This window comes from Amblyomma americanum, chromosome 4 (assembly GCF_052857255.1).
Source record: "Amblyomma americanum isolate KBUSLIRL-KWMA chromosome 4, ASM5285725v1, whole genome shotgun sequence".
NCBI classification, from domain to species: domain Eukaryota; kingdom Metazoa; phylum Arthropoda; class Arachnida; order Ixodida; family Ixodidae; genus Amblyomma; species Amblyomma americanum.
Window position 1 is genome coordinate 17,554,582 of NC_135500.1, and position 21,663 is coordinate 17,576,244.

General features: G+C 45.9%; 1 protein-coding gene across 2 annotated transcripts in view; it reads right to left on the reverse strand.

The window, feature by feature from the left end:
* Positions 1 to 21,663, reverse strand: part of LOC144127807 (uncharacterized) — a 1,292,097-nt gene that overhangs the window by 1,090,121 nt on the left and 180,313 nt on the right. For both annotated transcript variants that reach the window (XM_077660737.1, XM_077660738.1), the window contains exons 9-11: positions 5,615 to 5,735; positions 2,415 to 2,500; positions 442 to 569 (exon numbers count right to left, since the gene is read on the reverse strand). In XM_077660737.1, the coding sequence (XP_077516863.1) occupies positions 442 to 569; positions 2,415 to 2,500; positions 5,615 to 5,735 (335 nt within the window). The remainder of the gene's footprint in view (positions 1 to 441; positions 570 to 2,414; positions 2,501 to 5,614; positions 5,736 to 21,663) is intronic.

Genomic DNA, 21,663 nt, shown 5'->3' on the forward strand with positions numbered 1-21,663 from the left:
CTTAGGGGGGACTGATGCCTGTAACAGTGGCACAAACCCTTTCGTGCATTTACGCAAGTGCAATTTTTGGCTCACTAAAACTCTTTTGTCAGGGACAGGCAGCGTGCCGTTCTTTTCACTGTATACTTCCATTATCAAGCTTCTCGGAGGCAGCACTTTATTTGCAACAGCGACCGGTCGACGGAGTACGAGTCATTTTCGGAGAGCGAAAAAATCGTGTGCCCAATCTTGCCTCTGCCCTGATCCTTTGTACTGTTTTAAGATATCAAAACATGTTCACAGAAAGTAACTCGAATCCTGATGTCTGTTTTATTAGGTAGCTAAAGCAGTCGCAAACAAGAACCACACCGACGCTCAAGGTTTGGTCTGCATGAAATAGAACGCAGTATTGAGCGCAGCAACAATTTCGTATCGGAGCATGCATTTTCAAGGTTTAGCTACCGGCGGCGCGGGCTGCCTTGGTATCGCTGGACGGAACAGGCTGCGACGCTTCTGGTCACCTTCGATCTTGGCCAAAGCGCCTGCGATGTCTGCAGCGACGGCCGCATTGTTCTTGATGAGGGCGATGTCTGGTGCAGTAAAAATTCAAGGATAAAACACTGGCAGTGGGGACATGATTTCACACCTGTTGAGTAGTAAGCCATAGCTTGAAAATGAAAACAAGCTCAGCGGTATGCGCTACTTACGCGTCCGGAGGACCAAGAAGGCCAGAAAAACCTGAGCGCTCAATAAAAACAAGTCGGCAAAAAGCGGAAAAACTGTTCCTTACTCTTCTATCAATCCCGAAATCACCGCGAAGATTATTCAGAGTGCCGGAACTTTTTTGTGGCCCTTAGGAGAGCTAGAACTGCCCGATTCTCAAAACCAACTGGCGCTCGGGCACGCCCCCTGTTTACGTTGAAGTACATTACATTTTTATCTTCCCGAAAGTAACAGGATGTTCTCAATGGCTACAAGCTACAGAGCAGCTTGACGGGGCCCAAGAGACCTTTACATGGGAGCCGGAAACTGAAAAAACGGCGGAAGTTTATGAAGAGCTCAATAATAAAGACAGAAAGGAATAACTAATTCAGAGAACTGACAGTAACCTTACAGAAATTAAAATGGCCAGTCAATGAACTGAAAATAATTTACAGAAAATTAAAAGCATAAGAGAAAGAAAAATATTCATATATCATAAATGCACAAAGGAAGAATGCAACTTTTGTGGAAAAGCCCTGAATTTATATATATATATATTTATTTAGTATTGTTTTGAAGTTTTCGGTCAATAAATACTACGAAATTAAGGAATTACCCAGACATGAGTCTTTGGGGTGTGCATGTTTAAATGTTCTCGCTCAAAAGATGTCAAAGACGTTAGAAGGTTAACAACTGCACTGGAGGAGAAGTGAACTGAATTGAATAAGCGGGAGGCTTACACCTTGTCTAAACGTATGATAATAAACACTTCACGCATCCTTTGCAGTTTCCATGCTTCCAATGTTTGCAATGCAGCGAACAACTTCTCTCTATACGACAACTGATTGGTTCAGGTTAGTCTTCTGCAGTTGCACACCAAACAAGACTACAATATCTTGGATGCGAGTTGAATAAGCACGATATATCCGAGGCTTTATTTTGTTTGAAAGTATTGCACGACAACGCAATTTAATCCCTGTAATAGAAGAACGCTATTTCGCGAAGGTTAACAATTATCCCAGGTAACATACAAGGAATTATGTACACGTAATAGTTTTTGGTAATCAAGAAACTCTATTTCTTGGCATTCAAAAGATATGACGTGACTGTCTGACTAATTTGTTTTTGGCCCTAAATTAATTTGCTTTTGTTTTCTTGGAACAGATTCGAAATGAATTTGTTTTCGGACAAGTAGACAGCTAGAAATTCGTTACACTTTATTACTGACTTGTCGACATTAGGACCGAAAATATCAAATGTACTATATTCAGAATGTGCCAATAATTTTAGTGTATTATAAATATTTCCCAGTTCATTAACGTAGGCATTGAACAAGACGCACGTAAGACGCTGCCTTCGGATGAGCTTATCCTATTTACAAAAACACCGTAAGATCTGTCGCTGCGTTAAGACCTCAACAAGGCTAGAGGCAGACCGCGGATTCCGTAAGTTGTACCTTATCTTGAAGAATGTTATAGTCCAAGCAGCCAAAAGCCTTACTAAAATCCGTAAAAATAAAAACAAATAACAAGTTGCTTTCAGTAATAAGTAAAGTACTTTCTTTCAATGTTAGAAAGGCAGTTTCTGTTAGCCTGCCCTTCCTTAAACCTAGTTGTGGATTATGGCATCGTTAAAAATTTTCATGACGCCAGAGAAGAAATTTCTTGATGTTTATGAAAAGCAGTAGTAGAGAAATAGGGCGTTTCCCCGAAAGGCGATTTGAAGAAGGATACTGGCCCGCAGCGAAGCGCCAGCGGTGCACTCCGTCAGCTTGTGCAGGATGAACGGCGTCACGGTGTTTCCGGTGAGGTCGGCCGCCCTGGGGAAGAATTACCACAATGGGTAACCGAGGCGTCAGGTGTCGCAATGGCTGCAGTATGCGATGGCTGCAGACAATGGCTAGCGATGCAATGGCTGCAATGGCTAGCAATGGCTGCAGACAGGATTTCCTGTCTTGCTGCACGCGCTCTTGGCAGACCCGTACGAATCAGTGTATGCAGCTCCTTCGATTCATCTAACATGTTAGCTTTTCCCTCTTCAGCAACGCCTGCATGCCACACGACAGTGAAGGCAGACCAACCAAGACTCTACCACTAGCTACTCTCTTAGCTGAGAAACTCAATACTTTCCGGGCAGCCCTAACCCAATATTAATTTAACGCTGCTTTCAATCAGCGCGCTCACTCGTTAAAGACGTAAGCTCCAAGTCTCGGCTAGTGTGCACATACAGGTGCAGTGCCTGAGAAAGGCGGGTTATGCACAGAAAACCATTGCTTCTGTGGTGGAAAGCCTCGCGAAAGTGGTCAACTCCGGAAGCCGCAGAAGAAAGGCTACCCAGACAGGATGGCCGGCAGACATAGCATACACACAAAACGCGTTGCACCGGCTTAAAAAAGTAGCCGAGAAGTGCGGGGTACCCGTCCTATTTTCAGCGCCCACTAAGCTGTGGCAAATGTGTCGAGCTGTGAACGGGGAAAATGATCAGCCCTGGTGCACAACGAAGCTTACCACTGGTTTCACTATATGTGTTACAGGAGTGCTTTACGAGATTCCCCTCCCATGAAAAAAATCGTACGTTGGCCATACAGGCAGGGGCCTAAACAAAATGTTGAGGGAGCACCGACGTGCAGTACAAGCTGTAGCTACGGATGGTCACTTGGCAGAAGACTGTAAAGCGTGCGTGCAAAAGATGCAAAGCAAGTGAGCCACAGTTTAATGCCGCGCACACTTATGGTAAAGGAAAAAAGAAGCGTTGCAGAGGAACCAGAAATGCCTACTGGATTAAAAACAAAAGCTGAAAGGTGCGTGAGCACTCTTTCCTTGGCCTTATCTCGCAAAGAAGTTGCCTTCATGGATGCTTGTTCCTGTGAAATACAAATGCGATAACGCCCACTCACGTTGCTCTTTACATTTTGTTTCCGCCCCAATCTATTTCTTTATAAAAGTGTGCTTCTGCAGTAAAGAATTAGTTGATGTCCAGCGATTATGCCGTGTGCCTCTTCAGTGTCTTTTACTTATGCTGGTGCCGACTTTAGTAATGAATCTCACAACTTTCTGCATCACTTGACATCCATGCATCCACCCGCTTGGAGTACAAGTAAACCCTCAGTTAAATTGCTCACAGCCCTCACGTTCAAAAGCTGATTCGAGTGATTTCCAGCTGCAGGCAGGTCTCTAGCTTGCCGAAATCTTTTCAAGCCTCTTCCTTTTCTCACCCCTTCCTATCGGACTCTGGAGACCACTGATGGAAACTTCACATTGCCAGGATTACGCGCGGCTTTCGTCGCTGGGAAAGGTCATACCACTCCAGCTTTCGACTACGGCATAGCTCCTTTGTAGAAAGCTTTGTTCTCTTGCGGCTCCGCCACAAAGGAATCTTTTGCTGCAGAAGTCCTGGTACCATTTTATCTTGCTTTTCGACTAATCCCGGTTCTTCGAGCGGACCGTGACGAGCTGACATGACTACCAAGGCTGTAATGTTACTATAGCTGAGGAAGTCTCTCCATACACGAACTTTGCCCACTTTCAGGAAGTTGTTAGTTACGAAGTCAGGACGGCGTTTGGCAGTTTATTCTGCTGCAATTTTTAGCAAGTTTGAATCCTCTATTCCAGCTCTCCAACTTCCCAATTGAACTCGCCGTCGTGTCTTGGCTGTTACGGTGCTCTGCTGCCGAATGGAAAGACGCGGGTTCGGTTCCAGCCGAGGCTGTTGAAGTTAGATAAAGGCGAATTGCTAGAGGCCGGTGTGCTGCGCGATGTCTGTGCACATTAAAGAACTCCAGGTTGTCGAAATTATCCGTGGCCCTCCACTAAGGCGTCCCTAAAAGCCTGAATTGCTTTGGGGCGTTAACGCCCCTACCAAAATAATAATAATAATAATAATAATTGGTTTTTGGGGAAAGGAAATGGCGCAGTATCTGTCTCATATATCTTTGGACACCTGAACCGCGCCGTAAGGGAAGGGATAAAGAAGGGAGAGAAAGAAGAAAGGAAGAATAGGTGCCGTAGTGGAGGGCTCCGGAATAATTTCGACCACCTGGGGATCTTTAACGTGCACTGACATCGCACAGCACACGGGCGCCTTAGCGTTTTTCCTCCATAAAAACGCAGCCGCCGCGGTCGGGTTCGAACCCGGGAACTCCGGATCAGTAGTCGAGCGCCCTAACCACTGAGCCACCGCGGCGGGGCAACCAAAATAAACCAACTTTCCAATTATGACCACAATTTTCTTCACACCCGTTTCCTTTTAGTGAGTTGGGGAACTACAGCCGAACTGTGTGGTCTCAGTTCTTTCACGAGCAGTCCGGCAGTTTCTGATTTTCCTTAAGTTTCACTTGCTATTCCTCCAATTTCCACCGGACTGTAAACTGATTGTGGAACTTTTTGGTGCTCACATGGTAACTGAAGAGGACTCAGTTCCTCAGTTCTACCCTCTACCTAAAAATTAACGCTGTCCTGTGTTCTGGATTCAACGGAGAGTTAGTGTGCCCCAAAATATCCTAGAATCTGGGAGTCGCCAACTGGTGCATTCAGAATGGCACTATTGTTCGGATGAATCGATTCGAGATTAAGAATGACGTTACTTGAACTGCTGGTAAACGTTTTCTGAATAATTTTATTTTAGCTAAATTGCGGCAAAACGTCCCCATTCTTCCTTTCATTTCCCGAATCTCTAGTCACTCAGTTTCCGGAGAGCATCGGCCTGCTGACCCGATATTCAAAACAAGATGGACACAAGGCGATTCTGTGTTTTCTAGTACCGTGATTCGACTTTTCTGTAATCGTTCAATCTTGTCCATTTTCCAAAGCAAGGGGCCCTCAGTGAAACTTAAATTTGAGTTCTTCTGCGCGTGCACAATGATGAACGAGCTAAGTAACCTCGCCATCTGCTCAAATCCATCTATACTGTATGCCCGAAGAACATGAAGACTTACTCTGATTCTCGGAGCGCTTGCTGCACGGCATCCTCCATTGCCTGACCATCCGCTTCATACTCCTTTGGGATTGGCACCGCGATCAGGATGCCGCTATCCAAGTGCAATGCATTCCGGCTTGCTGCACACGAAAGGTGTAAATGACAACTGGCCGGCACAGGACAATCCATGAGGGCATATTCCGACCATCACCGCATCCCATGGTGCAGCGCGTCAAAATAGAACCATAGAAGGTCATCAGCGATTACGAAACGCTCGGTGACGTAAAAACTCATTCCCCGGTTGCGCAGCTCGTACTGAAGAGATCATCACGCTCGTGATCTGCGATTTTATTTGGTTGCTGAACAGAAGAGATGAGAAAGAAGCTGGGAAGAGCCAGAATTTGGGTCATTACGTAAAATAACAGCGCAAGGAAAGGCGAGAGAATAAGAGACAGACTACCCGACTGCTGTACTGACAGGTGAAAATTTAATGCTAGAGACACAATAAATATTGTCCACTATAAACACGAGAATATTTGTGCGGGGGATCAAGGACAAGGCGCGCCTAAAAACAACAAAAAGCAACGGCGTAAATCTTTGCTACACCCCTACAACACTTCAGCAGGAATGCACGCGTGTTTTGCAGCCATTGGCAATCGTGCGTTCGGTCCTCTTCCGTGGGATCTTGCCTATCGCTACTGCAGGTGATCGCGTTTTCTGCTCATATGGACGCCTATGTGTGAGCCTACAACAACGCACACGGCGAGTGAAATCTTCATAGGCGAATCAAACAGGTCGCTCAGTCTAGCACTCGGCAAAAGACTTTCGTGCCCTCAGTGGGCACGAGCTGATTGCAGGCGTGCGCCCACGACGGACGGGTAAACCGACCGACGCACAAACGGATCGATCGGCCACTTTGGAAAGAAGTGTTGGCAAGTGCCTCTGTACTCGGCTTTTAATGCGTTAATGATAACGTTACCGTTCTGCGAATAACCGGACGTCGGCGTCGTTGTGACTTGAAAATCCTGATTGGTCGAGACGGCAGCGAAGGAGAAAAGCGTGTTGTTAACAGCGCGAAGTCGGGACAACGGAAAAAACTGAACACAAGCGCTAACTAACAACTGGTATTTTCATTTCAGGAGAGCATGAATATAGAGGCTTTTTCTCCTAAGACTCCACAATATTTAAAAAGTTTAGGGGCGACCTTGTTGATCTATAGTGCGGTGAGGCGAAAGCCTTTAGCACAGTGGTGCTGCTTAAGTCAGTGATGCGTGGTTAAGATGTTAATTTAAGTACTTGAGTTTGCCCGCATTCTGAGACCCCATTGAAGCGAGCGCTAGGAGGGAGGTTGCGCGCCACCCCGGCCCACCCGACTCGGTCGACAGCAGCGAGGCGTCTGGCGCGGGCGCGGCGCGCCCGCCGGTGCCGCCACCTCGCGCATGCGCAGGGGACTACCGATGGCGCAACATGGCCTCTGAGATTATATCGGGCGCTAGCGCGTGTGAGAGATCTTGGAGGCCAAAGGTGGAAGAGCGTAACGGACGAACGGACGGAGCATGAGTCATTAAAGGCTTTCGGCTTAATATGCTTTTCGAGTTAGAAGAGCGCTCTTTTCGGCATAGCATTGTCAGCGGTGTAGCACATCAAAATACAGCTAAGATGGGCTAACTAGCAGGATGGTTAACAAATATTGAATGCTGAACGTTTTAACTGTTACTTTTAGGGTCTACTTAGAGAGAGGCGTGTAGTCCACCGTAAACAAATGTCCGCATCAGTTTTCAGAATTTTGAAAACGGGGTTACCCTCGGCGCTGTGGTGCAACAAATTTATGTCTACATCAGGCCAAATTACATGCGTAATCGAGAAGTTTGCACGCGAAGCAGCCTCTCCATTGTATGTAACTAGTCGAAAGAGCCAAAATTTGTTGGGCCACAGCGCCGAGGCCACAGCACCTTTTTCGAAATTGTAAAAACCGATATAGAATTAATTATGTTGGGCACACGCCTCTCAACAATTTAGGAGCCTCACAGTAATAGTTAAAAAGTTAAGTATTGAATATTGCTTTACCAGCCTGCTAGCTAGCCCGTCGTAGCGATATTCTGATGTAGTACACCGCTGACAATGTTATGCCGAAAAAAGTGCTCTAACTAAAAAACTCATTTTTAAAAATTGTTTAAAGTCGTAGGTGAAACACACTGTGTACTGCATCGCCGCAACAATCACATATTCAAGGTGCACCACAGTGAATGGCGAAATGATAGGCACGTGCTTCGCTATGATCAAATGAAATAAGGTTACTGTACATTTGGTGGAAAAAAATTGGCTGTGGTTTAGCTCTGCTTAACCCTAGTTGAATTGCGAAAGCTTCGTTTCCTCGGCACGTCGTCTACGCAGCGTCTCATTCCGACGCTCTCGAGAACTCAAACCAGTCCGCAGTTGAAGAGTCACTCCGGGACGTGGCACGACTTCTTCTAGCCGCATCTTCCTTACGACGTTTCTCGAGCCGCGCGGCGCGCTCTTCTGGCGTCCCTTGAGCACGTTGTCTCTTCCGCGCTTCGTTCTTTCGTTGTTGCGTCTCTTTCGCGCACTCCATAACGACTAGAATCCACAAAGGCGAAGCGCATATATATATATATATATATTTATGAAGGGGGCCAACAGTCACCGAAACCAAGGTGCATAGGGGAACGTTAATTTTTTTTTTAATGTGTTATGCTTATGAGTGGGATAATAATACTTAGATTAATAAATTGCTTAAAGAAAATTACTTACAAAGCAGCAGAAAAAACAACCATGCCGCCGGTGGGATCCGAACCCACGACCTCCGAATATCGCGTCCGGTGCTCTTACCAACTGAGCTACGGCGACGGCTGTCCAATCTGCTGCTCTCGTGGGTATTTATGTTTACTTGGGTGTAAGCGAGCCTTGAGAGTGTTCACCAGCGCCACCCTCGACCATAGCGGCGGACGTAGCACGTCCTGTGATACCGCGAGCGTGACGTAGAACGTCATCTAACGGTGCGGGCGGAAACTGTGCGAGAGCCCTCTTATGCTACCTATGGCATCAAGACTGCCAGAACCGAGACCCTCGTTAAGCTATTAGCAGACAAGTTAAAGGAAATGAGGGGCCCGTTTGACAAATTTATGAAGGGGGCCAACAGTCACCGAAACCAAGCTGCATAGGGGAACGTTAATTTTTTTTTTTTAATGTGTTATGCTTATGAGTGGGATAATAATACTTAGATTAATAAATTGCTTAAAGAAAATTACTTACAAAGCAGCAGAAAAAACAACCATGCCGCCGGTGGGATCCGAACCCACGACCTCCGAATATCGCGTCCGGTGCTCTTACCAACTGAGCTACGGCGACGGCTGTCCAATCTGCTGCTCTCGTGGGTATTTATGTTTACTTGGGTGTAAGCGAGCCTTGAGAGTGTTCACCAGCGCCACCCTCGACCATAGCGGCGGACGTAGCACGTCCTGTGATACCGCGAGCGTGACGTAGAACGTCATCTAACGGTGCGGGCGGAAACTGTGCGAGAGCCCTCTTATGCTACCTATGGCATCAAGACTGCCAGAACCGAGACCCTCGTTAAGCTATTAGCAGACAAGTTAAAGGAAATGAGGGGCCCGTTTGACAAATTTATGAAGGGGGCCAACAGTCACCGAAACCAAGGTGCATAGGGGAACGTTAAATTTTTTTTTTAATGTGTTATGCTTATGAGTGGGATAATAATACTTAGATTAATAAATTGCTTAAAGAAAATTACTTACAAAGCAGCAGAAAAAACAACCATGCCGCCGGTGGGATCCGAACCCACGACCTCCGAATATCGCGTCCGGTCCCCTTGTCTGCTAATAGCTTAACGAGGGTCTCGGTTCTGGCAGTCTTGATGCCATAGGTAGCATAAGAGGGCTCTCGCACAGTTTCCGCCCGGACCGTTAGATGACGTTCTACGTCACGCTCGCGGTATCACAGGACGTGCTACGTCCGCCGCTATGGTCGAGGGTGGCGCTGGTGAACACTCTCAAGGCTCGCTTACACCCAAGTAAACATAAATACCCACGAGAGCAGCAGATTGGACAGCCGTCGCCGTAGCTCAGTTGGTAAGAGCACCGGACGCGATATTCGGAGGTCGTGGGTTCGGATCCCACCGGCGGCATGGTTGTTTTTTCTGCTGCTTTGTAAGTAATTTTCTTTAAGCAATTTATTAATCTAAGTATTATTATCCCACTCATAAGCATAACACATTAAAAAAAAAAATTAACGTTCCCCTATGCACCTTGGTTTCGGTGACTGTTGGCCCCCTTCATAAATTTGTCAAACGGGCCCCTCATTTCCTTTAACTTGTCTGCTAATAGCTTAACGAGGGTCTCGGTTCTGGCAGTCTTGATGCCATAGGTAGCATAAGAGGGCTCTCGCACAGTTTCCGCCCGCACCGTTAGATGACGTTCTACGTCACGCTCGCGGTATCACAGGACGTGCTACGTCCGCCGCTATGGTCGAGGGTGGCGCTGGTGAACACTCTCAAGGCTCGCTTACACCCAAGTAAACATAAATACCCACGAGAGCAGCAGATTGGACAGCCGTCGCCGTAGCTCAGTTGGTAAGAGCACCGGACGCGATATTCGGAGGTCGTGGGTTCGGATCCCACCGGCGGCATGGTTGTTTTTTCTGCTGCTTTGTAAGTAATTTTCTTTAAGCAATTTATTAATCTAAGTATTATTATCCCACTCATAAGCATAACACATTAAAAAAAAAAAATTAACGTTCCCCTATGCACCTTGGTTTCGGTGACTGTTGGCCCCCTTCATAAATTTGTCAAACGGGCCCCTCATTTCCTTTAACTTGTCTGCTAATAGCTTAACGAGGGTCTCGGTTCTGGCAGTCTTGATGCCATAGGTAGCATAAGAGGGCTCTCGCACAGTTTCCGCCCGCACCGTTAGATGACGTTCTACGTCACGCTCGCGGTATCACAGGACGTGCTACGTCCGCCGCTATGGTCGAGGGTGGCGCTGGTGAACACTCTCAAGGCTCGCTTACACCCAAGTAAACATAAATACCCACGAGAGCAGCAGATTGGACAGCCGTCGCCGTAGCTCAGTTGGTAAGAGCACCGGACGCGATATTCGGAGGTCGTGGGTTCGGATCCCACCGGCGGCATGGTTGTTTTTTCTGCTGCTTTGTAAGTAATTTTCTTTAAGCAATTTATTAATCTAAGTATTATTATCCCACTCATAAGCATAACACATTAAAAAAAAAATTAACGTTCCCCTATGCACCTTGGTTTCGGTGACTGTTGGCCCCCTTCATAAATTTGTCAAACGGGCCCCTCATTTCCTTTAACTTGTCTGCTAATATATATATATATATATATATATATATATATATATATATATATATATATATATATATATATATATATATATATATATATATATATATATATATATACCACCGCGAGGCCACGCCTCCTCTGCCTCTACACCAAGAGCACATCTAGTGGAGCGAGCGGCGACGGCAGCGGCGTCGACGGCGGCGCCATCTGTTGGAGCGCGGCTGCGGTGTCTCTAGGCAACGGCGGCTCAAGGTCGTTCGTGGGCCACGCATATGACATACGACGCGACGAGCCGAAATGGCTCGCAGGCTGGAGTTGTAAAGGTTTCGCTTTAAAAAGCCAGTACATATTTGCTATAAAAACCGCCCACGCACAGTAGTCGTCCCATATGGGGCGTTTCATAGGCTGAAGAAGGAAGGAGCAAAGCTTGGAGTATGCGTTTCATTACCGGCCCCCAAAAAACTTGTTGCCCTATGCAAACGGGTAAACGGTGAGCAGGTTGTGTTGCGGCATAGACAAGCCGGTTTGACATTCGGAAGATTGTGGAGCTGGTAGACGACGGACGAAGGGAAGACGAGATACACAGTACGCTGAACTACTACCCTTGATACTACCCTTGAATACTACCCTTGACAGAGCGTTTCAATGGAGCACAGTAAATTCCTTAAAAATAAACGCAGCGAAAACCAAATGTATTTTATTTGCGCCGATGCAAAAGCAAATAAATCGTTGCTTGGATATCTATTCTGACAATTCTTAAATAGAGCTTGCGAAATAGGTTAAAATATTAGGAGTCATTTCTGGTGAAAATTTAACTTGGGACGCTCATGTTGACCTTGTAGCTAAAAAGTTGGCGAGGGCATGTGGAATGATTTGTAGATTGCGACAGGTGATTCCACCGAAACTCACACTTCTTCTATATAATGCCTTATTCCTCCCGCATATAAACTACTGTAAGCTTGTTTGCGGAACAACATCTCGAACAAACATTCACAAATTACTTTTATTACAGAACAAAGCTATCCGCCATATTGCAAATGCCCCATACGATTCCCATACGCAGGGTTTGTTTCAATCACTTAATGCCCTTACTGTCAGGCATGCATACATTTTTAACCTGTTCTTAAAATACAAGAGCAGCTTAAAACACACAAATGAGCATTTTATTCGAATGAGCCGCCTCAAAAAATCCTTGCAGCTGGCGTACAGCGTAAGGCAAAGAGAAATATAGGATTCGCCATTTTCCCGAACCAAGAATGGTTTTAACAGGTTGCAATATCGTGTACCATTCCTGCTATATAGCCTTGAAAAGAGACATATAGACCCGAGCACCATGACTATAAAACAATGGAAAGAATTTTTAGTGACAAACGACGGTCTCCAAATTAAAAAGAAGAAACAATTTTGTAATCTAAACGTTTCCTCTTATCTTGAAGCATACTAGTTTTTGGATTAGGTTTGTATAATTCTTTTGTATGTCTGTACGTCTTGAGCGAGAATGGTCTAAATTGGACCAGAAATGCGTTTTTTTTTCTTTCCTTTTGCTGTATATGTTTTCAAACATTTTGGTCTGTAGCTGGGATGCTATTGTACGCGAATACATTTGTCTTGCTTTTGTATGTGAGATGACACGCTTATATGCAAACAATAGGTATTAACCGTGAGTGTAAAACCTTCGCGCTGCCAATCAACTAAGGGCAATGGCCTCGTCAAGCTGCTTGTAGCAGCTTTTTTGCTCCTGTCCCAGCATTGCTTTTGCTATACGCGGAAGAATGCTGAATAAAGATTTGATTTGATTTGATTCTTGAACTTACTGACACTGTTGCCGCCGTGTCCGTCATTAGTCACAACTTGCGCCGCAAACTAAAAAAAAAGTGACGACGTCGCTTTCTGAAACTTCTCTTCGAACCACCAGCGCTGACTTCGTTCGTCCTCTCGCATGGTGCACCGGCCGCCTCGTCATCCAAGGCCGCTCCTACACCACTGAGTTAATCGTACTCGCCTTCTCCTTTCACGACATCATCGTCGGGCGAGACTCCCGTTACACTTAGCGGGACGGGCAGGGACACTTTATTTTGTAGCGACAGCTACACTACGCTAGCCGCTTCGCGAGGTCAGTGTGGCCGCACTTGAGCCGTGGCCGCACCGTGGCTTCGAGCCGTTGCCGAACAATTGCAACCGCTGGCAGCCGTCAAACATATTGACTAGCGCAAACACAGACAGGGACCAAAGTAAGAGTAAGACACAGGACACACGCTAGACCAGCTTGTTCTTGAGCGCAAAAGTCATCACCCTAGCAAGGACTTTTGCGCTCAAGAACAAGCTCGTCTAGCGTGTGTCCTGTCTCTTACTTTGGTCCCTGTCTGTGTTTGCGCTAGTCAATATGTTTCACAGCTACAACCACTAGCCCAAATGAGAGCCTTGGCATTTACTATTTCTCGTACAATGGGCCCTGTCCTTCCCTCTGTTTTGTGTAAAAATCTTTCTCCTATGCCAACCTGGTTGCTCTTAGCACATTCCGTGCTAGGGTGATGACTTTTGCGCTCAAGAACAAGCTGGTCTAGCGTGTGTCCTGTCTCTTACTCTTACTTTGGTCCCTGTCTGTCTTTGCGCTAGTCAATATGTTTCACAGCTACAACCAACTAGCCCAAATGAAAGCCTTAGCATTTACTATTTCTCGTACAATGGGCCCTGTCCTTCCCTCTGTTTTGTGTAAAAATCTTTCTCCTATGCCAACCTGGTTGCTCTTAGCACATTCCGTGCTGGGGTGATGACTTTTGCGCTCAAGAACAAGCTGGTCTAGCGTGTGTCCTGTCGCTTACTCTTACTTTGGTCCCTGTCTGTCTTTGCGCTAGTCAATATGTTTCACAGCTACAACCAACTAGCCCAAATGAAAGCCTTAGCATTTACTATATCTCGTACAATGGGCCCTGTCCTTCCCTCTGTTTTGTGTAAAAATCTTTCTCCTATGCCAACCTGGTTGCTCTTAGCACATTCCGTGCTAGGGTGATGACTTTTGCGCTCAAGAACAAGCTGGTCTAGCGTGTGTCCTGTCTCTTACTCTTACTTTGGTCCCTGTCTGTCTTTGCGCTAGTCAATATGTTTCACAGCTACAACCAACTAGCCCAAATGAAAGCCTTAGCATTTACTATTTCTCGTACAATGGGCCCTGTCCTTCCCTCTGTTTTGTGTAAAAATCTTTCTCCTATGCCAACCTGGTTGCTCTTAGCACATTCCGTGCTAGGGTGATGACTTTTGCGCTCAAGAACAAGCTGGTCTAGCGTGTGTCCTGTCTCTTACTCTTACTTTGGTCCCTGTCTGTCTTTGCGCTAGTCAATATGTTTCACAGCTACAACCAACTAGCCCAAATGAAAGCCTTAGCATTTACTATTTCTCGTACAATGGGCCCTGTCCTTCCCTCTGTTTTGTGTAAAAATCTTTCTCCTATGCCAACCTGGTTGCTCTTAGCACATTCCGTGCTGGGGTGATGACTTTTGCGCTCAAGAACAAGCTGGTCTAGCGTGTGTCCTGTCGCTTACTCTTACTTTGGTCCCTGTCTGTCTTTGCGCTAGTCAATATGTTTCACAGCTACAACCAACTAGCCCAAATGAAAGCCTTAGCATTTACTATATCTCGTACAATGGGCCCTGTCCTTCCCTCTGTTTTGTGTAAAAATCTTTCTCCTATGCCAACCTGGTTGCCCTTAGCACATTCCGTGCTAGGGTGATGACTTTTGCGCTCAAGAACAAGCTGGTCTAGCGTGTGTCCTGTCTCTTACTCTTACCTTGGTCCCTGTCTGTCTTTGCGCTAGTCAATATGTTTCACAGCTACAACCAGCTAGCCCAAATGAAAGCCTTAGCATTTACTATTTCTCGTACAATGGGCCCTGTCCTTCCCTCTGTTTTGTGTAAAAATCTTTCTCCTATGCCAACCTGGTTGCTCTTAGCACATTCCGTGCTAGGGTGATGACTTTTGCGCTCAAGAACAAGCTGGTCTAGCGTGTGTCCTGTCTCTTACTCTTACCTTGGTCCCTGTCTGTCTTTGCGCTAGTCAATATGTTTCACAGCTACAACCAGCTAGCCCAAATGAAAGCCTTAGCATTTACTATTTCTCGTACAATGGGCCCTGTCCTTCCCTCTGTTTTGTGTAAAAATCTTTCTCCTATGCCAACCTGGTTGCTCTTAGCACATTCCGTGCTAGGGTGATGACTTTTGCGCTCAAGAACAAGCTGGTCTAGCGTGTGTCCTGTCGCTTACTCTTACTTTGGTCCCTGTCTGTCTTTGCGCTAGTCAATATGTTTCACAGCTACAACCAACTAGCCCAAATGAAAGCCTTAGCATTTACTATATCTCGTACAATGGGCCCGGTCCTTCCCTCTGTTTTGTGTAAAAATCTTTCTCCTATGCCAACCTGGTTGCTCTTAGCACATTCCGTGCTAGGGTGATGACTTTTGCGCTCAAGAACAAGCTGGTCTAGCGTGTGTCCTGTCGCTTACTCTTACTTTGGTCCCTGTCTGTCTTTGCGCTAGTCAATATGTTTCACAGCTACAACCAGCTAGCCCAAATGAAAGCCTTAGCATTTACTATTTCTCGTACAATGGGCCCTGTCCTTCCCTCTGTTTTGTGTAAAAATCTTTCTCCTATGCCAACCTGGTTGCTCTTAGCACATTCCGTGCTAGGGTGATGACTTTTGCGCTCAAGAACAAGCTGGTCTAGCGTGTGTCCTGTCTCTTACTCTTACCTTGGTCCCTGTCTGTCTTTGCGCTAGTCAATATGTTTCACAGCTACAACCAGCTAGCCCAAATGAAAGCCTTAGCATTTACTATTTCTCGTACAATGGGCCCTGTCCTTCCCTCTGTTTTGTGTAAAAATCTTTCTCCTATGCCAACCTGGTTGCTCTTAGCACATTCCGTGCTAGGGTGATGACTTTTGCGCTCAAGAACAAGCTGGTCTAGCGTGTGTCCTGTCGCTTACTCTTACTTTGGTCCCTGTCTGTCTTTGCGCTAGTCAATATGTTTCACAGCTACAACCAACTAGCCCAAATGAAAGCCTTAGCATTTACTATATCTCGTACAATGGGCCCGGTCCTTCCCTCTGTTTTGTGTAAAAATCTTTCTCCTATGCCAACCTGGTTGCTCTTAGCACATTCCGTGCTAGGGTGATGACTTTTGCGCTCAAGAACAAGCTGGTCTAGCGTGTGTCCTGTCGCTTACTCTTACTTTGGTCCCTGTCTGTCTTTGCGCTAGTCAATATGTTTCACAGCTACAACCAACTGGCCCAAATGAAAGCCTTAGCATTTACTATTTCTCGAACAATGGCCCTGTCCTTCCCTCTGTCTTTTGTAAAAATCTTTCTTTTTCCTATGGCAAACTGATTGCTCTTAGCACATTCCGTGCTAGGGTGATGACTTTTGCGCTCAAGAACAAGCTGGTCTAGCGTGTGTCCGGTCTCTTACTCTTACTTTGGTCCCTGTCTGTCTTTGCGCAAGTCAATATGTTTCACAGCTACAACCAACTAGCCCAAATGAAAGCCTTAGCATTTACTATTTCTCGTACAATGGGCCCTGTCTTTCCCTCTGTTTTGTGTAAAAATCTTTCTCCTATGCCAACCTGGTTGCTCTTAGCACATTCCGTGCTAGGGTGATGACTTTTGCGCTCAAGAACAAGCTGGTCTAGCGTGTGTCCTGTCGCTTACTCTTACTTTGGTCCCTGTCTGTCTTTGCGCTAGTCAATATGTTTCACAGCTACAACCAACTAGCCCAAATGAAAGCCTTAGCATTTACTATATCTCGTACAATGGGCCCTGTCCTTCCCTCTGTTTTGTGTAAAAATCTTTCTCCTATGCCACCTGGTTGCTCTTAGCACATTCCGTGCTAGGGTGATGACTTTTGCGCTCAAGAACAAGCTGGTCTAGCGTGTGTCCTGTCGCTTACTCTTACTTTGGTCCCTGTCTGTCTTTGCGCTAGTCAATATGTTTCACAGCTACAACCAACTAGCCCAAATGAAAGCCTTAGCATTTACTATTTCTCGTACAATGGGCCCTGTCCTTCCCTCTGTTTTGTGTAAAAATCTTTCTCCTATGCCAACCTGGTTGCTCTTAGCACATTCCGTGCTAGGGTGATGACTTTCGCGCTCAAGAACAAGCTGGTCTAGCGTGTGTCCTGTCGCTTACTCTTACTTTGGTCCCTGTCTGTCTTTGCGCTAGTCAATATGTTTCACAGCTACAACCAACTAGCCCAAATGAAAGCCTTAGCATTTACTATTTCTCGAACAATGGCCCTGTCCTTCCCTCTGTCTTTTGTAAAAATCTTTCTTTTTCCTATGGCAAACTGATTGCTCTTAGCACATTCCGTGCTAGGGTGATGACTTTTGCGCTCAAGAACAAGCTGGTCTAGAGTGTGTCCTGTCTCTTACTCTTATTTTGGTCCCTGTCTGTCTTTGCGCTAGTCAATATGTTTCACAGCTACAACCAACTAGCCCAAATGAAAGCCTTAGCATTTACTATTTCTCGTACAATGGGCCCTGTCCTTCCCTCTGTTTTGTGTAAAAATCTTTCTCCTATGCCAACCTGGATGCTCTTAGCACATTCCGTGCTAGGGTGATGACTTTTGCGCTCAAGAACAAGCTGGTCTAGCGTGTGTCCTGTCTTTTACTCTTACTTTGGTCCATGTCTGTCTTTGCGCTAGTCAATATGTTTCACAGCTACAACCAACTAGCCCAAATGAAAGCCTTAGCATTTACTATTTCTCGAACAATGGCCCTGTCCTTCCCTCTGTCTTTTGTAAAAATATTTCTTTTTCCTATGGCAAACTGATTGCTCTTAGCACATTCCGTGCTAGGGTGATGACTTTTGCGCTCAAGAACAAGCTGGTCTAGCGTGTGTCCTGTCTCTTACTCTTACTTTGGTCCCTGTAAGTCTTTGCGCTAGTCAATATGTTTCACAGCTACAACCAACTAGCCCAAATGAAAGCCTTAGCATTTACTATTTCTCGTACAATGGGCCCTGTCCTTCCCTCTGTTTTGTGTAAAAATCTTTCTCCTATGCCAACCTGGTTGCTCTTAGCACATTCCGTGCTAGGGTGATGACTTTTGCGCTCAAGAACAAGCTGGTCTAGCGTGTGTCCTGTCGCTTACTCTTACTTTGGTCCCTGTCTGTCTTTGCGCTAGTCAATATGTTTCACAGCTACAACCAACTAGCCCAAATGAAAGCCTTAGCATTTACTATATCTCGTACAATGGGCCCTGTCCTTCCCTCTGTTTTGTGTAAAAATCTTTCTCCTATGCCAACCTGGTTGCTCTTAGCACATTCCGTGCTAGGGTGATGACTTTTGCGCTCAAGAACAAGGTGGTCTAGCGTGTGTCCTGTCGCTTACTCTTACTTTGGTCCCTGTCTGTCTTTGCGCTAGTCAATATGTTTCACAGCTACAACCAACTAGCCCAAATGAAAGCCTTAGCATTTACTATTTCTCGTACAATGGGCCCTGTCCTTCCCTCTGTTTTGTGTAAAAATCTTTCTCCTATGCCAACCTGGTTGCTCTTAGCACATTCCGTGCTAGGGTGATGACTTTTGCGCTCAAGAACAAGGTGGTCTAGCGTGTGTCCTGTCGCTTACTCTTACTTTGGTCCCTGTCTGTCTTTGCGCTAGTCAATATGTTTCACAGCTACAACCAACTAGCCCAAATGAAAGCCTTAGCATTTACTATTTCTCGTACAATGGGCCCTGTCCTTCCCTCTGTTTTGTGTAAAAATCTTTCTCCTATGCCAACCTGGTTGCCCTTAGCACATTCCGTGCTAGGGTGATGACTTTTGCGCTCAAGAACAAGCTGGTCTAGCGTGTGTCCTGTCGCTTACTCTTACTTTGGTCCCTGTCTGTCTTTGCGCTAGTCAATATGTTTCACAGCTACAACCAACTAGCCCAAATGAAAGCCTTAGCATTTACTATATCTCGTACAATGGGCCCTGTCCTTCCCTCTGTTTTGTGTAAAAATCTTTCTCCTATGCCAACCTGGTTGCTCTTAGCACATTCCGTGCTAGGGTGATGACTTTTGCGCTCAAGAACAAGCTGGTCTAGCGTGTGTCCTGTCGCTTACTCTTACTTTGGTCCCTGTCTGTCTTTGCGCTAGTCAATATGTTTCACAGCTACAACCAACTAGCCCAAATGAAAGCCTTAGCATTTACTATATCTCGTACAATGGGCCCTGTCCTTCCCTCTGTTTTGTGTAAAACTCTTTCATCTATGCCAACCTGGTTGCTCTTAGCACATTCCGTGCTAGGGTGATGACTTTTGCGCTCAAGAACAAGGTGGTCTAGCGTGTGTCCTGTCGCTTACTCTTACTTTGGTCCCTGTCTGTCTTTGCGCTAGTCAATATGTTTCACAGCTACAACCAACTAGCCCAAATGAAAGCCTTAGCATTTACTATATCTCGTACAATGGGCCCTGTCCTTCCCTCTGTTTTGTGTAAAAATCTTTCTCCTATGCCAACCTGGTTGCCCTTAGCACATTCCGTGCTAGGGTGATGACTTTCGCGCTCAAGAACAAGCTGGTCTAGCGTGTGTCCTGTCTCTTACTCTTACTTTGGTCCCTGTCTGTCTTTGCGCTAGTCAATATGTTTCACAGCTACAACCAACTAGCCCAAATGAAAGCCTTAGCATTTACTATTTCTCGTACAATGGGCCCTGTCCTTCCCTCTGGTTTGTGTAAAAATCTTTCTCCTATGCCAACCTGGTTGCTCTTAGCACATTCCGTGCTAGGGTGATGACTTTTGCGCTCAAGAACAAGCTGGTCTAGCGTGTGTCCTGTCGCTTACTCTTACTTTGGTCCCTGTCTGTCTTTGCGCTAGTCAATATGTTTCACAGCTACAACCAACTAGCCCAAATGAAAGCCTTAGCATTTACTATTTCTCGTACAATGGGCCCTGTCCTTCCCTGTGTTTTGTGTAAAAATCTTTCTCCTATGCCAACCTGGTTGCTCTTAGCACATTCCGTGCTAGGGTGATGACTTTTGCGCTCAAGAACAAGCTGGTCTAGCGTGTGTCCTGTCTCTTACTCTTACTTTGGTCCCTGTCTGTCTTTGCGCTAGTCAATATGTTTCACAGCTACAACCAACTAGCCCAAATGAAAGCCTTAGCATTTACTATTTCTCGAACAATGGCCCTGTCCTTCCCTCTGTCTTTTGTAAAAATCTTTCTTTTTCCTATGGCAAACTGATTGCTCTTAGCACATTCCGTGCTAGGGTGATGACTTTTGCGCTCAAGAACAAGCTGGTCTAGCGTGTGTCCTGTCTCTTACTCTTACTTTGGTCCCTGTCTGTCTTTGCGCTAGTCAATATGTTTCACAGCTACAACCAACTAGCCCAAATGAAAGCCTTAGCATTTACTATTTCTCGTACAATGGGCCCTGTCCTTCCCTCTGGTTTGTGTAAAAATCTTTCTCCTATGCCAACCTGGTTGCTCTTAGCACATTCCGTGCTAGGGTGATGACTTTTGCGCTCAAGAACAAGCTGGTCTAGCGTGTGTCCTGTCGCTTACTCTTACTTTGGTCCCTGTCTGTCTTTGCGCTAGTCAATATGTTTCACAGCTACAACCAACTAGCCCAAATGAAAGCCTTAGCATTTACTATGTCTCGTACAATGGGCCCTGTCCTTCCCTCTGTTTTGTGTAAAAATCTTTCTCCTATGCCAACCTGGTTGCTCTTAGCACATTCCGTGCTAGGGTGATGACTTTTGCGCTCAAGAACAAGCTGGTCTAGCGTGTGTCCTGTCGCTTACTCTTACTTTGGTCCCTGTCTGTCTTTGCGCTAGTCAATATGTTTCACAGCTACAACCAACTAGCCCAAATGAAAGCCTTAGCATTTACTATATCTCGTACAATGGGCCCTGTCCTTCCCTCTGTTTTGTGTAAAAATCTTTCTCCTATGCCAACCTGGTCACCCTTAGCACATTCCGTGCTAGGGTGATGACTTTTGCGCTCAAGAACAAGCTGGTCTAGCGTGTGTCCTGTCTCTTACTCTTACTTTGGTCCCTGTCTGTCTTTGCGCTAGTCAATATGTTTCACAGCTACAACCAACTAGCCCAAATGAAAGCCTTAGCATTTACTATTTCTCGTACAATGGGCCCTGTCCTTCCCTCTGTTTTGTGTAAAAATCTTTCTCCTATGCCAACCTGGTTGCTCTTAGCACATTCCGTGCTAGGGTGATGACTTTTGCGCTCAAGAACAAGCTGGTCTAGCGTGTGTCCTGTCGCTTACTCTTACTTTGGTCCCTGTCTGTCTTTGCGCTAGTCAATATGTTTCACAGCTACAACCAACTAGCCCAAATGAAAGCCTTAGCATTTACTATATCTCGTACAATGGGCCCTGTCCTTCCCTCTGTTTTGTGTAAAAATCTTTCTCCTATGCCAACCTGGTTGCTCTTAGCACATTCCGTGCTAGAGTGATGACTTTTGCGCTCAAGAACAAGCTGGTCTAGCGTGTGTCCTGTCGCTTACTCTTACTTTGGTCCCTGTCTGTCTTTGCGCTAGTCAATATGTTTCACAGCTACAACCAACTAGCCCAAATGAAAGCCTTAGCATTTATTATTTCTCGTACAATGGGCCCTGTCCTTCCCTCTGTTTTGTGTAAAAATCTTTCTCCTATGCCAACCTGGTTGCTCTTAGCACATTCCGTGCTAGGGTGATGACTTTCGCTCTCAAGAACAAGCTGGTCTAGCGTGTGTCCTGTCGCTTACTCTTACTTTT